General features: G+C 42.5%; 1 protein-coding gene across 7 annotated transcripts in view; it reads right to left on the reverse strand.

The window, feature by feature from the left end:
• PLCB1 (phospholipase C beta 1) overlaps nt 1-20,836 on the reverse strand; it is a 771,739-nt gene that overhangs the window by 107,015 nt on the left and 643,888 nt on the right. For 2 of the 7 annotated variants that reach the window (XM_075925689.1, XM_075925691.1), the window contains exon 32: nt 4,025-4,089. The exons of 3 other annotated variants lie outside the window; for them this stretch is intronic. In XM_075925689.1, coding sequence (XP_075781804.1) covers nt 4,051-4,089 — 39 coding nt within the window. In that variant the 3' untranslated portion in view covers nt 4,025-4,050. Of the gene's footprint in view, nt 1-1,242; nt 3,625-4,024; nt 4,090-8,589; nt 8,983-20,836 lie in introns of those variants that run through there. 2 more of the 7 variants (XM_075925690.1, XM_075925688.1) reach the window with 2 other exon arrangements.

Genomic DNA, 20,836 nt, shown 5'->3' on the forward strand with positions numbered 1-20,836 from the left:
GATGTTACCATAATGAAAAACATTGAAGTTACGTCTACATAGCAGCATTATTTTGGAATAACTACATTACAAGCCTGTATTTCAAAATTATGTTGAGCTGGAGGACTTCTTACTCTGACTCCTGTAACCCTCATTTCATGAGGAGTAAGGGAAGTCAAAGGAAGAGTGTTCTTCCTTCGACTTCCTGCTGTGTAGACAGTGCCAAAAGCCAAATTAAGCTATTTTGAGTTCAGCTACCCAATTGACATAGGTGAAGTTGCATAGCTTGTTCTGACTTTAGCCCTACTGTATAGACGTAACCTTCGAGATGATAAGCACACAATGATGTGTATAGATAGGTGACGACTATAGTAGCATCCATGAAGTCAAAAGACAGATCGTACACATCCAAAAACCAATGTGACTCAAATGAAAAGTGAATCTTTAAGCCTCAGTAAATATACAAATTATGCATTATTTCTATTACAGTAGCGCCTAGAGGCCAGGGCCCCAACATCATGGCAAATTTAGTTGATTTAGTTGGTGTTGGTGCTGCTTTGGGAACGGGGCTGGACTCAATAACCTCCTGAGGTCTCTTCCAGTCCTAGGATTCTATGAAATCGCAAGGAATGTAACCACTGCCTGGATCAATCTCTAGCTAGGTCCTGGCGATGGTCCTAATGTGGTAAGCTCCCTACGGACATATGATATTCTCTACTTCAAGCAGGAATTAAGTCAGGGAAATCCTATGGCCTGTGTGATACATAGATGACCCTTCTAGTCCCTTCTACCTTTACAATCTATAAAATCGTGAAGAAACAGTCCCTCCCTAAAAGCCTATGCAAAATACAGGGTGGATAAAACAACACACGGGAGGGCACAAGGAAACAATGAAATGATACTGGCCAGTGTGGAGAACATAGATCACAGCAAACAAGATGCCTATTCACCGGAGGGCAGTGACCACTCCGATCTCGGTCCGCACCCCCTTCCGCGGGGGAGTCATTGTTCTTCCTCCGCTCCTCCTCCAGGGACCTCCCTACTCCCTAGGACCTCTAGTTCTTCTCCCACTCTGCCTGCCTGCCTGCCATGAGAGAGGCTTCGGCCTAGCAAACCCAGGCTATCTGACCTGAGGCCCAGGGCTGCAAGGAGGCAGTCATGGAGGGCAGGGCTCGCATGGAGGCAGCCCTAAAAGGCTGGGCTGCAAGGAGGCAGCCATGGTTCGCAAGGAGGCAGCTGCGGTAGGCTGGGGGAGTTTGAGCCATGGAAGCCCCAGGCCGTAAGTCCACAAGGCAGGGTTGCAGGAGGCAACTGGGCAGGCAGAGTGGGAGAAGAACTGGGGATCCTAGGGAGTAGGGAGGACCTTGGGGGAGGAACGGAGGAAGAACAATGACCCCCCCCCGGGAAGGGGGCGCGGACCAAGATCGGCGTGGTCAAACTGACTGTTGTAGCCAGCACACCAGAAAGGTGTATAACTCTAGATACAGACAAGATGTCACCCTGAGCTACGGATGGCAACGATTAAGCATTACAGAAAGAGAGAGGGATTCACTTTGAGGGTACATAGGAATCCTGTGTTAAAAAATGTTGTGGAGAGCTATGGGGATTGCAATAACTTAAGATTTCTCTCTCTCCGCAACTGTCAGACCACTTCCCCACCATGGATCTCTGTCTTCCCTGTGCCACATCACCTTTTCCTTTCAGATTAGATGTCTGGGGTGTCCCTCCAGCTACCTGTAGCCATCAACTGCAACTAACTGCATTTTTAAAGATGATGGGCTAATTTGGGGCTTGGCTAAAGCCTCGAGCCAGGGCAACACCACATGATTGTGCTTCCCCAAAAGCTGACCAGGTACCTAGATTACAATGAAGTGTCAAAACTTGCCTCCTCGATGTAAGGAATGGCAACAGACTGATAACTGGCACTAACTGCTTCACTTGTATATGTCCCACTCAATCCTCAGCCCTCTTATTTCTCCCTGTCTGTCTGCAAAGCCGGAGCAGAAGTAGTGACTCTGTGGAGGCTGTTCCTACCCCTGGCTCCCCTGCCACCATCTGGTCCTAAGACACTGAAAAATAACTACTGTATGCAAAGAAATACAAGGCCCTTGCTAATGATTCTCTGAAATCCTTTGCTACAGGAACTCTCCAATGGGAAGTTAACATTGAATTACAATATTTAGTTTCCACTTGCTAGTCCTCGCCGACCCCAAAACAAGAGCACTTTCAAGGAATCTGCTCTTATTCCACCAACAAGACAAAGGGCATATTAAAACATCCAGAAGGGTAGCATTAGCATGGTAAAAGATCAGCACAAAGCAAACAAAAATAACTGATTAATAAGCAAAGCTGAAGTAAACCTGGAATCCCATGCACCTCCGCATCTACAAGCAGCTGTACTTCCTTCCTCCTACATAGTCATATCCCTGCTCACAACCAAACTTTTGTTCCTGTCTGCTAGGGCATTTTTGGCATCAGCCCTTTAATAAAACAATTTAAAGAAATAAATTATATTCTTAGAGTCTACTTGAGTATTTCCGGTGCGTGTGCCTGACTTTTCCTCAGTTCTCTTTATCTGCATCAGAATAATTCCCCCTTTTGTCTCTTAACCCCTCCTGTGGCCTCCACTAATTCCCATTCATCCCCCTTCACTGACACAAATTCATTCTGCTTGCCACAGTTTTCCCTACCACCCAACCTCTGGTTACTTCCTCCTCATCCCTATGACCCGTTTCCTTGGCATTCTCTTCTCAGCCCCATTAGTGTGTGCCCTTCGCTTTTTCTATGGACAAGGCTTGAATCTCTCCCCTTCCCTCAAGCCTCTACCCCACCCTCTTGCTTTTACATGCTCCTTCATTCTGTGTTGGCAGTCTGGTCACTCCCAGAGTGGGCTTGGAATGAGGCTCGCTCTAAGCTGTCTGGTTGGTCCAGTGGAGGAGACCCCAGCCTCCCTACCTTCACGGGCCCCTTTATCCTTCCTACCTTCCAAGGGGGCCAACTCTATCCCTTGGAAGGCTCGTGGTTCTCCAACTGGGGTTCACAGACCCAATGGTACTGCCAGAGCTTCACGTGTTATGTCCAGGGCCGCCAGCCCAGATGATCAACTCCTGCTCCTACCTCCCAGTCCCTCCAGAATGCCACGGAACAGCTGTTCTGGGGCATGCAGGAGGTGCTGGGAGGGGGAGGAGCGGGGACTGGGCACACCCAGGGGAGAGGTTGAAAGAGGCAGGAATGGAGAGGGGGCACAAAGAGGTGGGGTAAGGGTGGGACTTTGGGGGTAAGAAAGCATGGGGGGCAAGGTCTGGAACTGAGCACAGTAGAAGCCAGCTTGGGTGAGGGGATCCATTACAATTTTTTTAATCAAAACGGGAGCCCTCCGGTTGCTAAAGTTTGAGAGCTGCTGTTCTAATGCTTTCCATGCCCCACTCTACCCCACTGTTTTGCCCACGGTGCCTTCCCCTCTCTGATGCTTTCAGTTCTTGATGCCCTTCCCTGGCAACTTCAAGTCTTTTCTTCTCCTTCCCCATAATCTCTCTTCACTTCTTCAGGGGACTTTCTCGTAGTTAATGGAAACTGTGCACTGGCCTTCTAGGGAGGGTCTCCGGGAATCAGGGTTTTGTCTCTGACTTGCTACTATGGGGTGGTCTGAGAGATGGAACAGAAAATGCTCAGATGCTCAAAAGGGCAGATGGCTTCCAAGAGCCGGCCGCCTGAGATTTTTTTTCCGCTTGCCGCTACGTGCATCTCCCAATCACTGCCTCAGAGCGTGGGTAAAATCATTACAATCAAAACAATGGGGTGGGGTGTGATGTGAAGAAGCCACAAACTGCTTTCCCAGGCTAAAAAGAATATAGCTATCTGTGGCCACACACGTTCATTACGCTGCCAGCAGATAATAAAAGAGCTCAAGAACTTCAGAGATTTCCATCATCAGGTGAACAGGTGGGCAGTAACCTGTGCCCCCCACCCTTCCGACTCATGTTTTGACATGAAAAATGAAAACAACATTAGCGTTACTAGGTAAGAAGGGGAACGTTTCACTCACTTTCACTATAGTCTCATATTCCATTTCTACTTCTTTTGTTCCTCTACTTCTTGTTCTTCTATGCTCTTTAAAACAAAACCAAGGATCATTTCAATAGTAGGTGATTAGCAAGTACTCTAAACTGAAATTACATTATTTTGTGTAGTACAGAAAAGTAAGCTCTTTTATCTAGGCACTTAAAGAACAACCCTCTGCACTTCTGAGTGCTGACTCATTAATATTTGACTCATTGGTTGGAACACATTAGGCAGTGAATTTGGACAGCGGTAGGCAGCCAAACTAATCTTTGAAACATAATCTGTTGTCCTATATTAAAAGAGGACAGACAATGTTTCAGAAGGCTTTTGTGTGGGAGATCTGAGCTTGGGTGTAGCTGGAGATTAGGCATATTATAAGAAAATAATTTTTGCCTTGAGAAAGAGACATATTCTTTCAACAGGGAGGGGGGGGAAATGTAATTCCATACGGACAATGACAATCAGTCATACCACCTATGGATCTTCTTGGAAGGAGTATCTCCAGTCAACTGTATCAGAGGAGTAGCCGTGTTAGTCTGAATCTGCATAAACAATGAGAAATCCTGTGGCACCTTATAGGCTAACTGATGTATTGGAGCATAAGCTTTCATGGGCAAAGATCCACTTCATCAGATGCATCTGAGAAAGTGGGTCTTTGCCCACGAAAACTTATGCTCCAATAAATCTGTTAGTCTATAAGGTGCCACAGGACGTGTCATTGTTTATACAGTCAGCTGTGATTCTGATCATGCCAGATTGCTTAAGCTAAACAGGACTGGCCTTGATCATTTCTGAGACAGAAGACCTTCAAGCAAAACCCAGAATGCTTCAGAAAATGGAGCTAGAGAATCAACAAAACACTTCCTTTTTAGTCAGTATTGAACTAATGCCTAGGCAGAGGGAGCCACTGTCCATGATGCGGTTGCAGGTGACATTTTCCGGGCAAGGTAGAAGACCAATATTGTGATCCATTAAAGATCTCTTCAAACCAAACCAGACCAAATCACCTTCATTTCCATTTGATTCCCAGTGTCAAAATTCATATTTGGGTAATTTAAAAGAGTGGCAGAATTTTCTTATTACCCCACCCTCTTGGCAGGCATTGCAACCCCCCAGAGAGCTATGTGCTAATTATTACTGACACTCTGGGACCTGTGTAGCTCATTTTATGCATGTAAGGAGGGGAGTAAGGGTCATCTTCTAGAAGAGAGTAAGGGTCTCAGTTAGCAAGGTCCTGAAGGACAGCACCCTGACCTAGGAGCATCCAAAAAACTCCAAGGCTACGTCTACACTGGCATGAATTTCCGAAAAATTTTCCGTTAAAAGCATTTTCGGAAAAGCTCGTCTAGATTGGCAGGATGCTTTTCCGCAAAAGCACTTTTTGCGGAAAAGCGTCCGTGGCCAATCTAGACGCGGTTTTCCGCAAAAAAGCCCCGATCGCCTTTTTCACGATTGGGGCTTTTTTGCGGAAAACAGTACTATGCTGTCTACATTGGCCCTTTTGCGCAATAGTCTTTCGGAAAAAGACTTTTGCCTGAACGGGAGCAGCATAGTTTTTCCGGAAAAGCACTGATGATTTTACATGAGATCATCAGTGCTTTTCCGGAAATTCAAGTGGCCAGTGTAGACAGCTGGCAAGTTTTTCCGGAAAAGCTGCTGATTTTCCGGAAAAACTTGCCAGTCTAGACACAGCCCAAAGGGTTTAGGTAGGGTAGTTATCTTGAGGGTTACTTTTTTGCTAATAAAACTTTATTTCGTGAAGGGTAGTCTTTTGGCTAAAGTGTAGCTTTTATTTGGAGATGGATTAGAACACCATCAGTTTACAGGTTAGCCTTTTCCCTTCTAAAATTACTTTTCCACTTGCACTAGAGTATTCTTCACCTATTGTCTTAATCTGTTGTGTAGCTTTGCTGTGTGCTAACAGATGATGCTTCATCCCAACAGAGAGGTAGTGGGAAGTGCTTCACATGGATAGGGGCTGCACACATGGGGTATGTCTACACTGCATTCTTCTTTTGAGAGAGAAATGCAAATGCAGCCGAGCAAAATTGCAAATTAAGCACGAATTTACAAATCTTGTGCTTCATTTGCATAATGGCATCTGGGCACTTTTTTGAAATACCCTTTTTTGAAAAAATAAAACCTGCCATTTAGATGGGGTTATTTTAAAAAAAATACCCTTCTTTCGAAATAACCCTTAAACCTCATTTTTTAAGAAGTAAGGGTTATTTCAAAAGAAGGTTTTTTTTTAAATAACCCCATTTAGACATATAATAACCTGTTAACATAAAATAACCTGATAGCAGACCTATGTAACTTTGTTCTCACCCATAATTATTTCCAGTTTGAGAACAACTTATACCTCCAGATCAGCGGCACAGCCATGGGTACACGCACAGCCCCACAGTATGCTAACATCTTTATGGCTGACCTAGAACAACGTTTCCTCAACTCCCGTCCCCTTTCATCCCTCCTCTACCTACGGTAAATCGATGACATCTTTATGATCTGGACGCATGGCCAAGAAACACTGGAGATATTCCACAGAGATTTCAACAACCTACACCCCACCATCAACCTCAGCCTGGACCATTCTACACGAGAGATCCACTTCCTGGACACCACAGTACAAATCAACAATGGAAAATTAGACACCACTCTCTACAGAAAACCCACCGACTCATACAGTTACCTACATGCTTCCAGCTCCCATCCAGAACACACCACACGATCCATCGTCTATAGCCAAGCCCTTCGATACAACCACATCTGCTCTAATCCCACTGACAGAGACCAGAAGCTTCAGGATCTCTACCAAGCATTTATAAACCTCAACTACCCACCCAGAGAAATAAAAAAGCAAATTGAAAGAGCCAGACGAATACCTAGAAACCATCTACTTCAAGACAGACCCAAGAAAACCAACAATAGAACACCACTTGTCATCACGTACAACCCCCAACTTAAACCTGTCCAACACATTATCAATAAACTACAGCCTATACTGGAACAGGATACCATACTCCAAGAGGCTCTGGGAGACAGACCCATCGTCTCCTATAGAGAACCACCTAACCTCAAGATGATTCTTACCAACCACCACAGGACATACCACACTAATACCAACCCTGGTACCTTCCCTTGCAACAAACCCCGTTGCTAGCTTTGTCCACATATTCATTCTGCTGATACCATTATTGGACCTAACCAAGTGAGTTATAAGATCAAGAACACATATTCCTGCGCATCCAGAAATATAATCTATGCTATCATGTGCCGAAAGTGTCCGTCTGCTATGTACATTGGACAAACATCTCAGACACTTCGCCAAAGGATTAATGCCCACAAAACAGATATCAGACAAGATCACAAAGAAAAAACAGTTTCTTGCCATTTTAAACAGAAAGGACACTCTCTCAATGACTTAACCACCTGCATTCTGCTACAAAGACCTTTTACATCTGCACTTGAAAGGGAATCCTCTGAACTGTCATTCATGTTAAAATTCGACACTTTCCAAAAAGGACTGAACAAACATTTGAACTATCTCACCCATTACCAAGATAGTTTCCCCAATTATCACCTCTAATACCATTAACTCACAAACATCCCACTCTCCCCACCTCTAATATCATCAATTCACAGATACTTACCTTCCTTCCTTCCCCCCCCCTTGCATCCCCCTCCTGTTCTGCAATGTAATTTGTCCTTTTCATATGTGTTCATTTTTTTAATTGTATCCTTTGGTATATATGGTTGTGACTACTTTCTTCCATTATTTGATCTGAGGAAGTGGGTCTGGCCCACGAAAGCTCATCATCTAATAAACCATCTTGTTAGTCTTTAAAGTGCTACATTGTCCTGCATTTTGCTTCAGCTACCCCAGACTAACACGGCTACATTTCTATCTCCATTTAGACAGTGATATTTTTTTTCAAAATAGGGTATTTCAAAAAGGCACCCAGCCTCCATTATGCAAATGAAGCACAAGATTTGTAAATTCACGCTTCATTTGCAATTTTGCTCGGCTGCATTTGCATTCCTCTTTCGAAAGAGGAATACAGTGTAGACATACCCCTAAGGACTATAGGTCTAGGTCTGTTTGTGGGAGTTAAAACTTCATGACTTATTTTTGCAGTACACTACGTGCTATTAAAATCTTGGTGTCTACCAACACCATGGTATAAATGGTATTCCATATATTCAGAATGGGAAACGCTGTAAATTTTAAATAGTACACAGTGTAAGACGGTGTCACTAGGCCAAAGTCAGCTCTTGTATGATAACTGGGCACAAAGTAATTAAAATAATTCAAACTTGGTTCTAGCTAGTTATCTCTTAAATTTGCTAAGAAAGCACTGAAAAGAAACTTTTAAACGAAAATAGAAAGAAATTAATAGACCCAAAGTAAGAGCTTTTATTTGCCATTCCAATGAAAACAAAAATGAAGTTAACTCAATAGCTGACGTAATACTTACAATTTGTCACAAAATGTTTCCCCTTAAAGCATTTTTGAAAACTGATCATAATTACCAAGTCACTTCCTTGGTAATGGTGGAGAAGGAGAAAAATGCATTTTATGTGTGGTATTTTACGTCCATTTGGATTTACAAATGTTTTGTAATTGAGTTATAATGGAGAAAAAAAATCATCCTCAACCTTAATATGGAGGGATTTGAATGAACTTTATATGTAACAGAATTTACAAAGACCTTCCATGTTGCAGCACAATGAATGAATGAATGAATAAAACCACTTTATCTGTTTTCCCCTTGAACTCCCTTTCACCGTGGGCTGTAAAACGACTACATTTGTAGTGACATAAATGGTGTTGTAAGTGACATGTTCAGTATAAGATGGTCAAAGAGTAGGCACTTTTGATAGTAGAGCTTGCAAAGCAAATCCATAATATATGCGGCGTGAGCAGAATATGGGGGATTGCTGCAGAAAAAAAAAAGTAGCAGTATGAAGGTGAAACGTAAAGTGGGAAGAAAAGGCTGCTTTATCGTATGTATTTCCTTGTTACTTTTCCTGTGGCACCTCAGTTTTAGCCCCTTGGGCCTAGACTGAACACTTGTTTTCCACAGCTAGTGACTTAAAATTTAGTTGAAGTTGCATTATTTTAGCACATGCAACAGCTTTACTCCACAACTATATGTGAGATTTAAGTTACACTACAATTTTGTTGCTGCAGAGTTTGGCACAGTTATGTCCAAGAAAGTTGCACCTATTACACAAGGTCTGAATTTGGCCCCTAGAATTTCACTTAAACCAGTTTTTGGAGCACACTACCTACCATTCTAAGGCTAACTTATTTACTTTAATGAATACTCCTTCTGTTCCCTTCTTGAAGGATCTTGTTTTTAGCTTCTCTCCCTGGAAAGTGCATATTTCCATATGTGAAAATGTGTGATTATTTTGCATGCAAGCGATCCCAATTTCACATACTCACAGGACTAGATAGGTATTTCTGTAGTCTTTTTTATTCACAGTTGGGGATCTGGATGTGCGTATGGTAAGGGGTGTGTGCAAAATAGGTGCACATTTGTGAACATGCAAATACCACTTAGCTGGAAGCTGAAAATCAGTCTCAAAATGGCTAATCACTTCAAAAAAGCAACACCCAAAAGTGACAATAAAGCAATTCTCTACCGCACTTGGGATTTTCACCTTCATTATTAGCAAGTACCCAAAACACAGTCAATCTAACATTACAGAGATATCTGTATAGCAGCTGTAGCTGACAGCCTGAATTTCTTTGTGTTATAAAATTACAAATTCTGACACCCTCGTTCGAATTAAGGTGCACATAATTCAAATTCTATAATCATTTTAGAGGTTATATAGATAATGTACATGCACTGCCACTATTGCTATCTTTGATCCAATTAACACGAGCGTATCAGACATTATATATCACGTGCTGCAAGCATATATTTACCACAGAATGCTCGCTTGCTATGGAGTACCACTCAGCAAGCAGCATAAGAAAGAGAGAGTCATGAAGAAACACAAGGATTAAAATGAACTCTGAATTTGAAGCTCTTTTGATTTCAGTTGGTACAACTACATTTATTGCATTGCAAGTTACATAGGTTTTGTTAACAAAACAAAACAACCTCCCACCAAAAAAACTCCAGCAACTCCTTTTTTCTAGTAAGGAATAGATTTTAATGGCCTTTGTGCATTCACAGTAGTCATTTTAAATGGCATTTGGTGAAACCTTTTAAATCTGCAGATAATTAATGCAACACAGACAAAATGTACTACTTTCCAAACCATAATAATGCAGCTGAATAGCTATTAGTCACAGTAATGTTCAGAGAACATCACAGAAAGAAGACACTATTCTGAATGATGAAATAGGAGACTGGAGTCAAATAATTATATTTTTCTGTTATTCATAATTAATTTGCAATGCTGTATTTTTCCAGTATTTCTCTGGAGAAGGCGTACTAGTATAGAAAGTGCAGAAATCATTCAATGCAAGATAAGTAGCTAAAATCTCAAGGTATAAACATCTTCCATTTTCTCTGATAATGGCCAACATTTGGCTGTCCTGTTCAAAATTGACCCAAGAGTGTTTTACATTTCTGGTCTCAATGCTGTCATGAGAGTGGTGTGGAGAGGGCCGATAAAGAAAAGTTATGTATTAGTTCCCTAAATAGAAGAACTAGAGGTCACCAAATGAAATGAATGGGTAGCAGGTTTAAAACGAATAAAAGAAAGTTCTTCACACAGCGTGTAGTCAACCTGTGGAACTCCTTGCCAGAGGAGGCTGTGAAGGCTAGTACTATAATAGAGTTTAAAGAGAACTAGATAATTTCATGGAGGTTAGGTCCATAAAAGGCTATTAGCCAGGGGATAAAATGGTGTCCTTGGCCTCTGTTTGTCAGAGGCTGGAGAGAGATGGCAGGAGACAAATCGCTTGATCATTGTCTTCGGTCCACCCTCTCTGGGGCACCTGGTGCTGGCCACTGTCGGCAGACAGGCTACTGGGCTAGATGGACCTTTGGTCTGACCCAGTACGGCCATTCTTATGTTCTTATGTTCTTATACTGTTCTGAGTTACGCTGCTTTAAATTCAGTGGACTGCCACTGGAGTAAAAGGAGTTCCTCCAGATGTATATCATCATCACACATGACAGCAGCATCTAGCCCAGAGTAAACGAGCTTGAAGCTCAAAATCAGTTCTGCCAATTCAGATTTTTCTCTTTTTTCTGATTTTTCTTTATGGGCTTCTTGAAAACCGTACACGTAAAATGAATCATAGGATAGAAAATAAAAGGGAACACTGTCTACTATAACCATTGCCTCACAACACCTAATTTGATTCTGTTCGCATTGCTCCTGACAATTCAGGTTTTCTTCCCCAGTCATCCAGCTGACAACTCATTTGTACAGACATTGCCCTGGCCTTTGGCCTAAAGCAGTGTTTCTCAAAGTGGGCCGTGAGGCCACTTTGAGAAAGCTGCAAACAGGCAGCTCCGGTTTGTTTATCTAATGGCTCTGCAACCACAGAGCCTCATGGCTCCCATGGGCTCCGTTTCAAGGGGGGCTGTATGAGTGCAGACGTGGCTGTGGAGCCATTAGATAGACAAACCAGAGTGGCCTGTTAGCAGCTTTCTCAAAGTAGCCCTGCAGCCCACTTTGAGAAACAATGGCCTAAAGTAACGGTTTTATGGCTGCTCTGGTCGGAGATAACACCTTGTTTGTGAAAGAGATTTTCAAAATTACTCAAGCAAGTTAGGAACAAAGGTCAAAGGGAATCCTAAACTTCTCAGGTGCTTTTGAAACTTTCTTCCAAAGCTACTTTAATCCCTGATTCCTTCAGGAAAGCAGGGAAAATGTGTATATTGGAACAACCGAGAGAGCCATTGAGCCAAAGGGATTCCTTTTACATTTGCCCTTGAATGTGTGTGAGAGTTTACCTTCAAAGAGAGATTTCAATGATATTTTCAATAATCATTTTCATTATATAAACATCTGCAAGCAGAAGGTTAAACAACAAAAAACAAAACAACAATAAAAAGATGAGATCCAAGGCCAAATTTTCTCCTCAGCTTTGCAATTCCATTGAGCTCAATTGGGCTTTATAAGGAGGAGCTCAGAGCAGAATGTGGATCATGGCAGTGTGTCCTGGCTTACGAGGTCTAGCCCTGCCATTTTGCCTTCAAAAGACGCAGCAACTTTGCATTTCTTTTTGACTCTAGACCAGTGGTCTCCAACCTTTGAAAGGACGAGATCACTTTTTGAATTTAAGTGCAATCCAGGATCTATCCCAAACTCAAATACCTTTGTCTCACCTCCTTCGTGCCCCTTCTGCAAGGCCCTGTCCCTGCTCACTCCATCCTCCCTCCCTCCTCCAGTCTCCCTCCCTTTCATCAGGCAGGGGCAGAGAGTTGGGGTGCAGGCTTTGGTCTTGGGCTAAGGGATTAGGAGTGTGAGAAGGGCTTTGAGCTGAGCCTGGGGAAGGGGTTGGGTGCAGGAGGGAGTACATGACCATGACAGGGATTCAGGATGCAGGCTTCAGCTAAACACTGACTATCACAGGTGTGGTAGTGCAGTGAGGCTAAAGGCAGGCTCACTCCTGCACTGGCCCTGCACCACTCTCAAAAGCAGCCAGCAAACTCTCTCCATCCCAAATCTTGTTGTGCCTCTCATCCCTCTCCCCCCATTCTGAGGAGGCAGAATATGGGGTGGGAGAGGGAAACAGCTCCAAGGCAAAGGGAGGTGTGCAGCAGTGGGGCGAGGGGCAGCTGAAGTGCTGCAGTTGACAGACTCTTGGCCAAACCAGTCAAGATCACCTATCAGAGGCTCCAAGATCTACCAGTAGATCCAGATGGACTGGTTGGTGACCACTGTTCTAGACTATAGTGTCTGTTTGAATCAGAGTTGACTACCCACTTCAGAGCCAACTAATTTAATTAAAAATTCACAGAAATATTCTTTGATCAAGAAAAGCAGAGAGCAAAAATGTACAAGCAATAGAATGGGTCTGATTCTGATCTCATGTATACTGGGGTAGATCAGGACTGGTATAAAACCAATGTCAGAGAAAGCAATATTAGATCTCAGGGACAAATTCTGTCCTCATTTCACCTGTACAACCACAGCTACTTCAGTTAAACTGTTCAAGCCAACTGAAGATGGAACTCAACTCTAATATTTTCTCTAATTTTCATTTCTGGGGAAGAAAGGTAGGTTTTCAGGCTGGTTTCCTCTGTGATTATTTTATTCATGCTAATTTTTAAAAATCAACTTATGGTTACTATTATTATAAAATAATTCTGGATAAGTTAAAAGGCATGATCTGAATATACATTTTTCAATGTCAAAAACCTTTCTTAAATCCTTTTAACATAACTTAACCTGTTTAAAGCAAAATTGAATGTTTATATGTGGAAATTGTTTTATATTATACACACAGGCTACATCTACACAGCTTCCCACTTCTGCAAAAGCCTATGCAAATGAAGCATGGATTAGCATATTGCTGCACTTCATTTGCATAATTAATTAGGAGCCGTTTTTGCACAAGTTTTTGCACAAAAGCTGTTCGTCCTAATTTTTTCAGGAAGCATGGCTCTTGCGTAAAAACCTCTTTCGCAAAAATGGCTCCTAATTAATTATGCAAATGAAGCACAACAATATGCTAATCCGTGCTTCATTTGCATGGGTTTTTGCGGAAGAGGGAAGCTGTGTAGATGTAGCCACACACACACATCTACTAAGCACTTTTTATAGCTACCTACGTACCTATCTAGCTAGCCACCTACTTTTTTAGATAGGCAGACAGCAAGACAATGTAATTTATTTTTCAGAAATAAAACTTCCACAAATTAAATGAGACACAGAAGGTTAAATAAGGTAATATCTTTTAATGTTAATATCTTTTAATGGGTTGACTACTGTTTTTGGTAAGAACAAGCTTTTGAGCCGCACAGAGCTCGTCTTCAAGTCTGGAAAGGAAATCAGAGGAATCTCTGAAGCTTGAAATTTGTCCGTTCCATGAAGCAAAGTTGGTCCAATAAAAAGCTATAACCTCACTCTGTAGCTGAATTTGTGATAAACAGTCTGTGGGTAAGACTCCTGCTCAGTGGATCATCTAATCTTTACTACCGCTAGTTTACAGCAGTAGGTAGGTATGACAGTATTTTAAAAGTTAATCAGAAATTAATTTAGGAGAATAAGTTTGGTAGCATCTGACAAGAGCCAATAAAGGGACTGAGAGACAAAGAATCAGAGAAGCTTAATCATCATTGGGAGTAAGAGATGTCAAAGGATAGGACTAAAGCAGATATTTTAGTTTAATTAACATGCATTAAAGTTATTTTCAAAAGTCTTGAGAAACAGATGCACTCACCTAGACCAGTGTGAGGACAGGGTAGAATTAACTATCTATTTGATAATGTTGGGCAGCATGGCTGATTTTTTTTAATTCAGTTTTAATTGATGAGGCATTAAAATGACAGGTATCATGAGGCCTTTCATGGGGCTGTGAGGTGAAAGGTCTAAGACTCAAACTGCATCTATACTGCACATCTCTAGTGTCCATAGCAACTGGCTGCAGTGAAAACTGGGCTGTGTCCGTGCTGCAGTGCAGATGGGGAGGCAGTGGGGGAAAGGCTCAGCAGCAGCCTGGAGCTGCCAGAGCTTTCCCCACTGACTTCCTTGTGCCAGAAGCTTTCCCCATGGCCAGAATCGTTCCCTGTGGTGGGGAAAAACCTTGAGGCAGCAGGATTCTACAGTGCTGAAAGGACCAGAATAGCAAAAAGGCAGTCCTGGGCAAGCAGAGTTTGTAAGCCACATATCCAAACTCTAAATATTGTAAACTTTCTTGGCTTACCTTTTACTAGCTGAAGTTTTGAACTTTTTTTTAAAATGATTTTAGCTTTTCAAAGAGCATTGGGGGAGCATGTGTGTAAATTGCAAGTTAGGAACAAATGACTCATTTAACTTGCTTACATTTGTAAAATTCCTTTTTATATGTAAGCTTTTGACCACGGTTGGTTTTTTCCCAGATGAGATCTCTTTTGGCCTGGGCTTTGACAAATTCTGTATTTTAGCAACGTTTAGTTCTATCCTTTCCTTCCACGTTTCAGCCATCTAATCTTAACTAAATTTTGTATAGTTAAACAATTTAAATGGGGTTGTTCTTGTATCTGCTTCAACCATCACAATTCATTATTTACAGGCTCATTTGTTAGGAAGCATCCAGTCCCTTGAGAATTACTATAAGGCCTCCCGGGTTGTGTGCGGTGCCAAACCACATAGTGCATGGGTGGTCAATAAGCAGATTGCAGGACAAATACAATACATTGGCACTTAGGGTCAGCCATCATAATAAAGATATGTGGGTGAAAGTGCTGATTTAACAGCTCTTTTTATTCTCGGTGACTGGGAAACGGCTGTTTTAGTATCTTTCTTCCATAACATAAATATGGGTGCAATGGTGGCACATCCGAACAAGCGGACATGACCTCAATATTGGTGCATGAGAAAAAACTCACTCCTCTCATGGATGGAAAAACTTAGGGGCTACGTCTAGACTGGCATGATTTTCCGCAAATGCTTTTAATGGAAAAGTTTTTCCGTTAAAAGCATTTGTGGAAAAGAGCATCTAGATTGGCATGGGCGCTTTTCTGCAAAAGCACTCTTTGCGGAAAAGCGTCTGTGCCAATCTAGACGCGGTTTGGCGCAAGAAAGCCCTGATCACCATTTTCGTCATCGGGACTTTTTTGCACAAAACAGGTTTTAGCTGTCTACACTGGCCCTCTTCTGCAAAAACATTTCCGGAAAAAGGCTTTTGCCCGAATGGGAATGCCAAAGCATTTGCGCAAGAAGTACTGATTTCGGACAGTAGAACGTCAGTGCTTTTGCGCAAAATCAAGCGGCCAGTGTAGACAGCTGGCAAGTGTTTGCGCAAAAGCAGTTGCTTTTGCGGAAAAACTTACCAGTCTAGACGCAGCCAGGGGGAACGCTGCCCAAGACCCTCTGTGAACAAAGGCCACAGGAAGTTCCACCCCAAAGGTTTGACAAGCAGCGGCCCATAGTTCCTGATTGGCTCCCTGCTCTATATAAACCCAAAGGGCATTACAGGAAATGGCCAGGCAATAGCATGGCTCTTTGGTAGTTGCTATGGCTCTTCCTGTGTTATGCTCTTGAATTCTTGACATGACCTCGGATTGATTTGGACTTTGCCTCCTAACTCAGCACCTGAAACTTGACTTGGACTCTGACTAGGGTTGCCAGATGGTTTAACCAAAAATACCGAACACCTCTCTCCCCCCTCAAAAAAACACCAGGAAAAAAATTCTGTTGGGAAAAAAAGGGGGAGACCAAAGTTGTTGGGGGGGGAGAGAAAGAAAATAGAGTGGCCCTGTTAAGAAATGCTTTTGAGGCTTTTTGGCCCCAACAGGCTGCAGGCAGCCGTCCACAATCTTGTCTCCCTGCTCTGGACCGGACAGCTCCCCGGCGGAACCTGGTAAGCATCCAGGATTTTCACCTCCTGCCTGGGAAAAAATCAGAAAATACTGGATATTTTAGATGTCCAGTATTTTCTGACTTTTTTTGCCGGACAGAAGGTGAAAATACTGGACTGTCTGGGTCAATACCGTACACCTATCAACCCTAACTCTGACCTTGGCACTGACCCTGGCCTGGAACTGATTATGAAGTTCTCGGCTACTCCTAGCCTCGGGTTTAGCCCTGCTTTGACCCTTTGCCCTGACTGCCCTTGTTAGGATCCTGAAATCTATTTTCTTATCATGAAATCAAAATCATCTTAATGGGCCATCCTCCTCTTGCTCTCAGGCAGCTGGATTGTTGTCTGAGATGAGAAATTGAGTAGATGGAGGTTATGTTCGTAACTGCTTTTTATAATCCATTTTTACAGCAGACTGGGAGTACAAATCTGTCAAAGGCTTTGTATGAATGCCTTCACTGTTAGCATATATTGCTTCTGCTTCAGACACTGTGTATACTGATTAGAAACTTGATTAGGCTTTTTGTAAGCATTTCTTTGATATTAAGTGGAGCTGAATCATCCTCATTATACTCGAAGGCTCCAGTCCTGAAAACACTTATTTTAAGACCATGCCTACTCTGAGCAGAATGGAACCACTTATGCTTAATGTCAAGCTCATGCATCCTGTCTTTGTAGACCGGGGCCTGTAAAACAGCATTTCAGAATAGCTCAGCCTCCCTTCAGTCCACACTTTAAACAGTTTAATAATTTTGCTGAGCAAAAGTTTTGTTTGCAATGACATTTAATACTTTTCCTACACGAGTAAATTAGTCTGTTTAATTTTTTTTAAATGTAATTTTGCCGGGTCTGTTTTCTCAGTGTTTGGATTTTTGCAAAACACTTAAATTTGGGAGGAGTCCTTGTTTCTTGGGAGGATCAGGGGGGCTAAGTGTCTTGAAAATGGCATGAAGTAAATGGGAGAGTAGATGTTCAGTGGTCCTGAATTCTTTTACCATGTCTGCCATCAAGTGCCTCTAGTAATACTCGCCAGATAAGAAACACTCTACATATGTCACTTTGAAGTAGCTAAATAGCCTCTCTTCTAATAAATGTGGCTCAGAGGTAAACGAATATGCCTGTGGCCATGGACCAACATCTCAAGGGAGTTTCGTGGATCTAGAAAGAGACACGATAAGGACTGGACAGTCAGCAGGTGGTCCAGACTAGGATGATGTCCATTGGAGCAGCACATGGGGGAGTTTGCTGTGACTCGGGGAGGCGCAGTCTTGCTCCTGCTCTCTTTGCTGCTCCAGATTAGCATCTGTTCCCTGACACATGGGTCTAAGTCTGCTGTCAGATGTGCGGGGGCAAGCTGGAGTCAAGGCTCCTCCCATTTCTCACCCACTTTTTCCCAAAAGGAACATAGCAGCTCTCAGTGCCTGCTTCCCTTTCTGTATCTTATGCCCTCTTTGCTCCCTTGTGCTAGTGCACACGACCAGACACCATCTGGTGCTGCATCATTACTGATACATAATTAGCATAATTGATGCTAATTTCCTTGTTTGGCTGTGCATCAGCCTGTGTTTTGAGCCTCCCATAAAAGAGGGAAGGGGTGTTTTTCTAGAGGACGTGTAAGGGAGTCCTATGTAAAGAAACAGGGTGTGCATCTTTGAAGGTGGTGATCTAATACATGCTGAAAAGGTTGATAGGGCAGAACAATAAACTGAATATTGAATCATTTAAGTGGTGATTATTGCAACATTAAAAAATAAAATGACACACTAAAAATCATATAATTGGCAGTGTATAATTATTAAAGTGCTTCTTGCCTGATAATATGCAGCATTATTATCAGTAGTTCTCAGTCTTTACAAACCTGTCAGTATCATTATCCCCATTTTACAGATGGGGAAAACTGAAGCATAGGGAAAGGGAAGTGAGGCCCAATATCACGCAGCAAGCAAGAGGCAGATGTGGGAAGTGAAGCAAAGTTTTATAAATCCCACACCACTATCCTAGCAGTAGGCCACGCTGCCTCCCCAGCTGACTGGTTAGGTAGTTTTAAGGAAAAAGAATTCCCACAGCTGGTAACGAATGTGGGGAACCTACCCTGGGAAATGGGTTGGGGCTTTGGTTAATTTGTCAAGATTGGGAATCATTTAGTCTTTTCTGGATATATTGGTAAATTATTAAATATGATTTTTGCTGGGTAATAAACTGTCCCAAGAGTGATCCAGTACATTTCCTGTAGTGATTTACCTACAAAGGTATCATTAGAACTGCACTCGGACAAAAGAGCCAATGCACTGTTGAAGCTTTGGGGCTAACGTAGAAGTCAAAGGCAATGCATAGCTGTGCTGCTCGAGAGCAAGACAGGAACCTGAACATGTCTGTAGGGAGGCCAATCTTCTCCCTGATTCCTCTTGCTCCAAGGGGGAAATCATTTGTACAGGTCCTTCGGCTGGTACAACTTACTAGGCTGGCGACCAGTACAAGGAGGAATGTGACTCTCCCCACCCATGTATGTGGAAGGTGGAAAAAGCCCAGTGAGAGCTGCTGTTTCTCCTGCCCCCTGCCTTTTCAGTGGGAAGTGGGTAGCCGACATGGGGATGGAAGGAGATCCATTTCTTTCCTCCTCAGCCATGAAACTCATAGCTGAGCTCTATATGCTTTGATCTCCAAATCAACTCTGCAGTTTCCCTGCTATTTCTATGACGAAATAACAGATTTTAATATGGGACACTGGGGCTGTCTCTACATTGGCACCCTTTTCCGGAAAAGGGATGCTAATGAGACACTTCGGAATTGCAAATGCCCCAGGGATTTAAATTTTCCCCGTGGCATTTGCATGAACATGGCTGCCGCTTTTTTCCAGCTCAGGGCTTTGCCAGAGAAAAGTGCCAGTCTAGACAGGTATATTTCGGAAAATAAAGCCTTTTCCGGAAGATCCCTTATTTCTGATTTTAAGTAGGAATAAGGGATCTTCCGGAAAAGGCTTTATTTTCCGAAAGATACCTGTCTAGACTGGCGCTTTTCTCCGGCAAAGCCGAGCCGGAAAAAAGCGGCAGCCATGTTCATGCAAATACCGCGGGGAAAATTTAAATCCCCGGGGCATTTGCAATTCCGAAGTGTCTCATTAGCATCCCTTTTCCGGAAAAGGGTGCCAATGTAGACACAGACTGGGGGTTCAGAAATGTTGCTCTCCCTTATCACAGATCCTGCTGTATGTCAGACCTGTGTAAATCTGAAGTGACTCCATTGATATCACTGAAGTGACTCCAACACCAGTGACACTGATGTGAGAATCAGGCTGGCCCGATTGCCACTTGTCCGGGAGTCTCTGGGGTTTAGTGGATTTGAAAATAAATGTAGCCATCTGACATTCTAACAGTCTTGTCTGCGCTACTGTATGATTTCAGCACCTCCCCTGAACTCTATCAGCCACAATTTCCCTATCTAAACAGGCTGAACTATATTTACTGGCCTCAAACTTAACAAGGCTTGTAAAAAGCTGAAAGTAAAAAGCATTGATAAAGCCGCAGAGATGGGGCTAAAACTCAGGCCTTGCTAGATCCTTATCTTGTGTTCAATGCCCCACACTGTATGGGGCTTTTTTATTTCTCAGTTCTAAAAGGCCTTATCAAGAAAAATGTTAGTTTCTTCAAACTTTAATAAAAATCAAAATTAACTGTTTTGAAATCACAAATGAATAAAGGAATAAAAAGCTTGAGTGCAGAAGATTTTTCAGCAAATCATCCTCATTTTTGCCAGATTTAATGGATAAGCCAAATTAGGGTATTCTAGGTGTAACAAGGAACAGTCCCGTCTCTATTTTATGTATTGCATACTAAGTTATTTACTTCATTTTTAACAATCCATTTTTCAGCTGCTTTCTCATCTGGAGCCAAAGTTAGCTTCATTATGATAATATAAATTGGACTGATGCTGGTAAACTCATGCTGATTTAATATCAGTTTGCTGAATAGAAAATCCTACTTAATTTGAACTAATTCAGTTCAAACGGCGCCTATTTCAGATCAATTCACAATAGACAATGTTCTATTTAATGTCAATTTATAGTAACTGATTTCCTGCGCCACACAGCATTTAATCGTAAAGAACCAAAACACTCCACGCAAATGGTTCTCAATTAACCCAGCCAGTGGCTTATAATTCTATGTTTGCAGTCTACTTCCACAGTTTGTGTGAACAACAGATCTATATAACATGGGAATGGGCAGAGTGAATATCACCCACCCACCCAGCCAATTTCACTTTTGAGTATGAGAGAATCAAATAATGGCACACTCAGGATTTTGTGTGCCG

This window comes from Pelodiscus sinensis, chromosome 3 (assembly GCF_049634645.1).
Source record: "Pelodiscus sinensis isolate JC-2024 chromosome 3, ASM4963464v1, whole genome shotgun sequence".
NCBI lineage: Eukaryota > Metazoa > Chordata > Testudines > Trionychidae > Pelodiscus > Pelodiscus sinensis.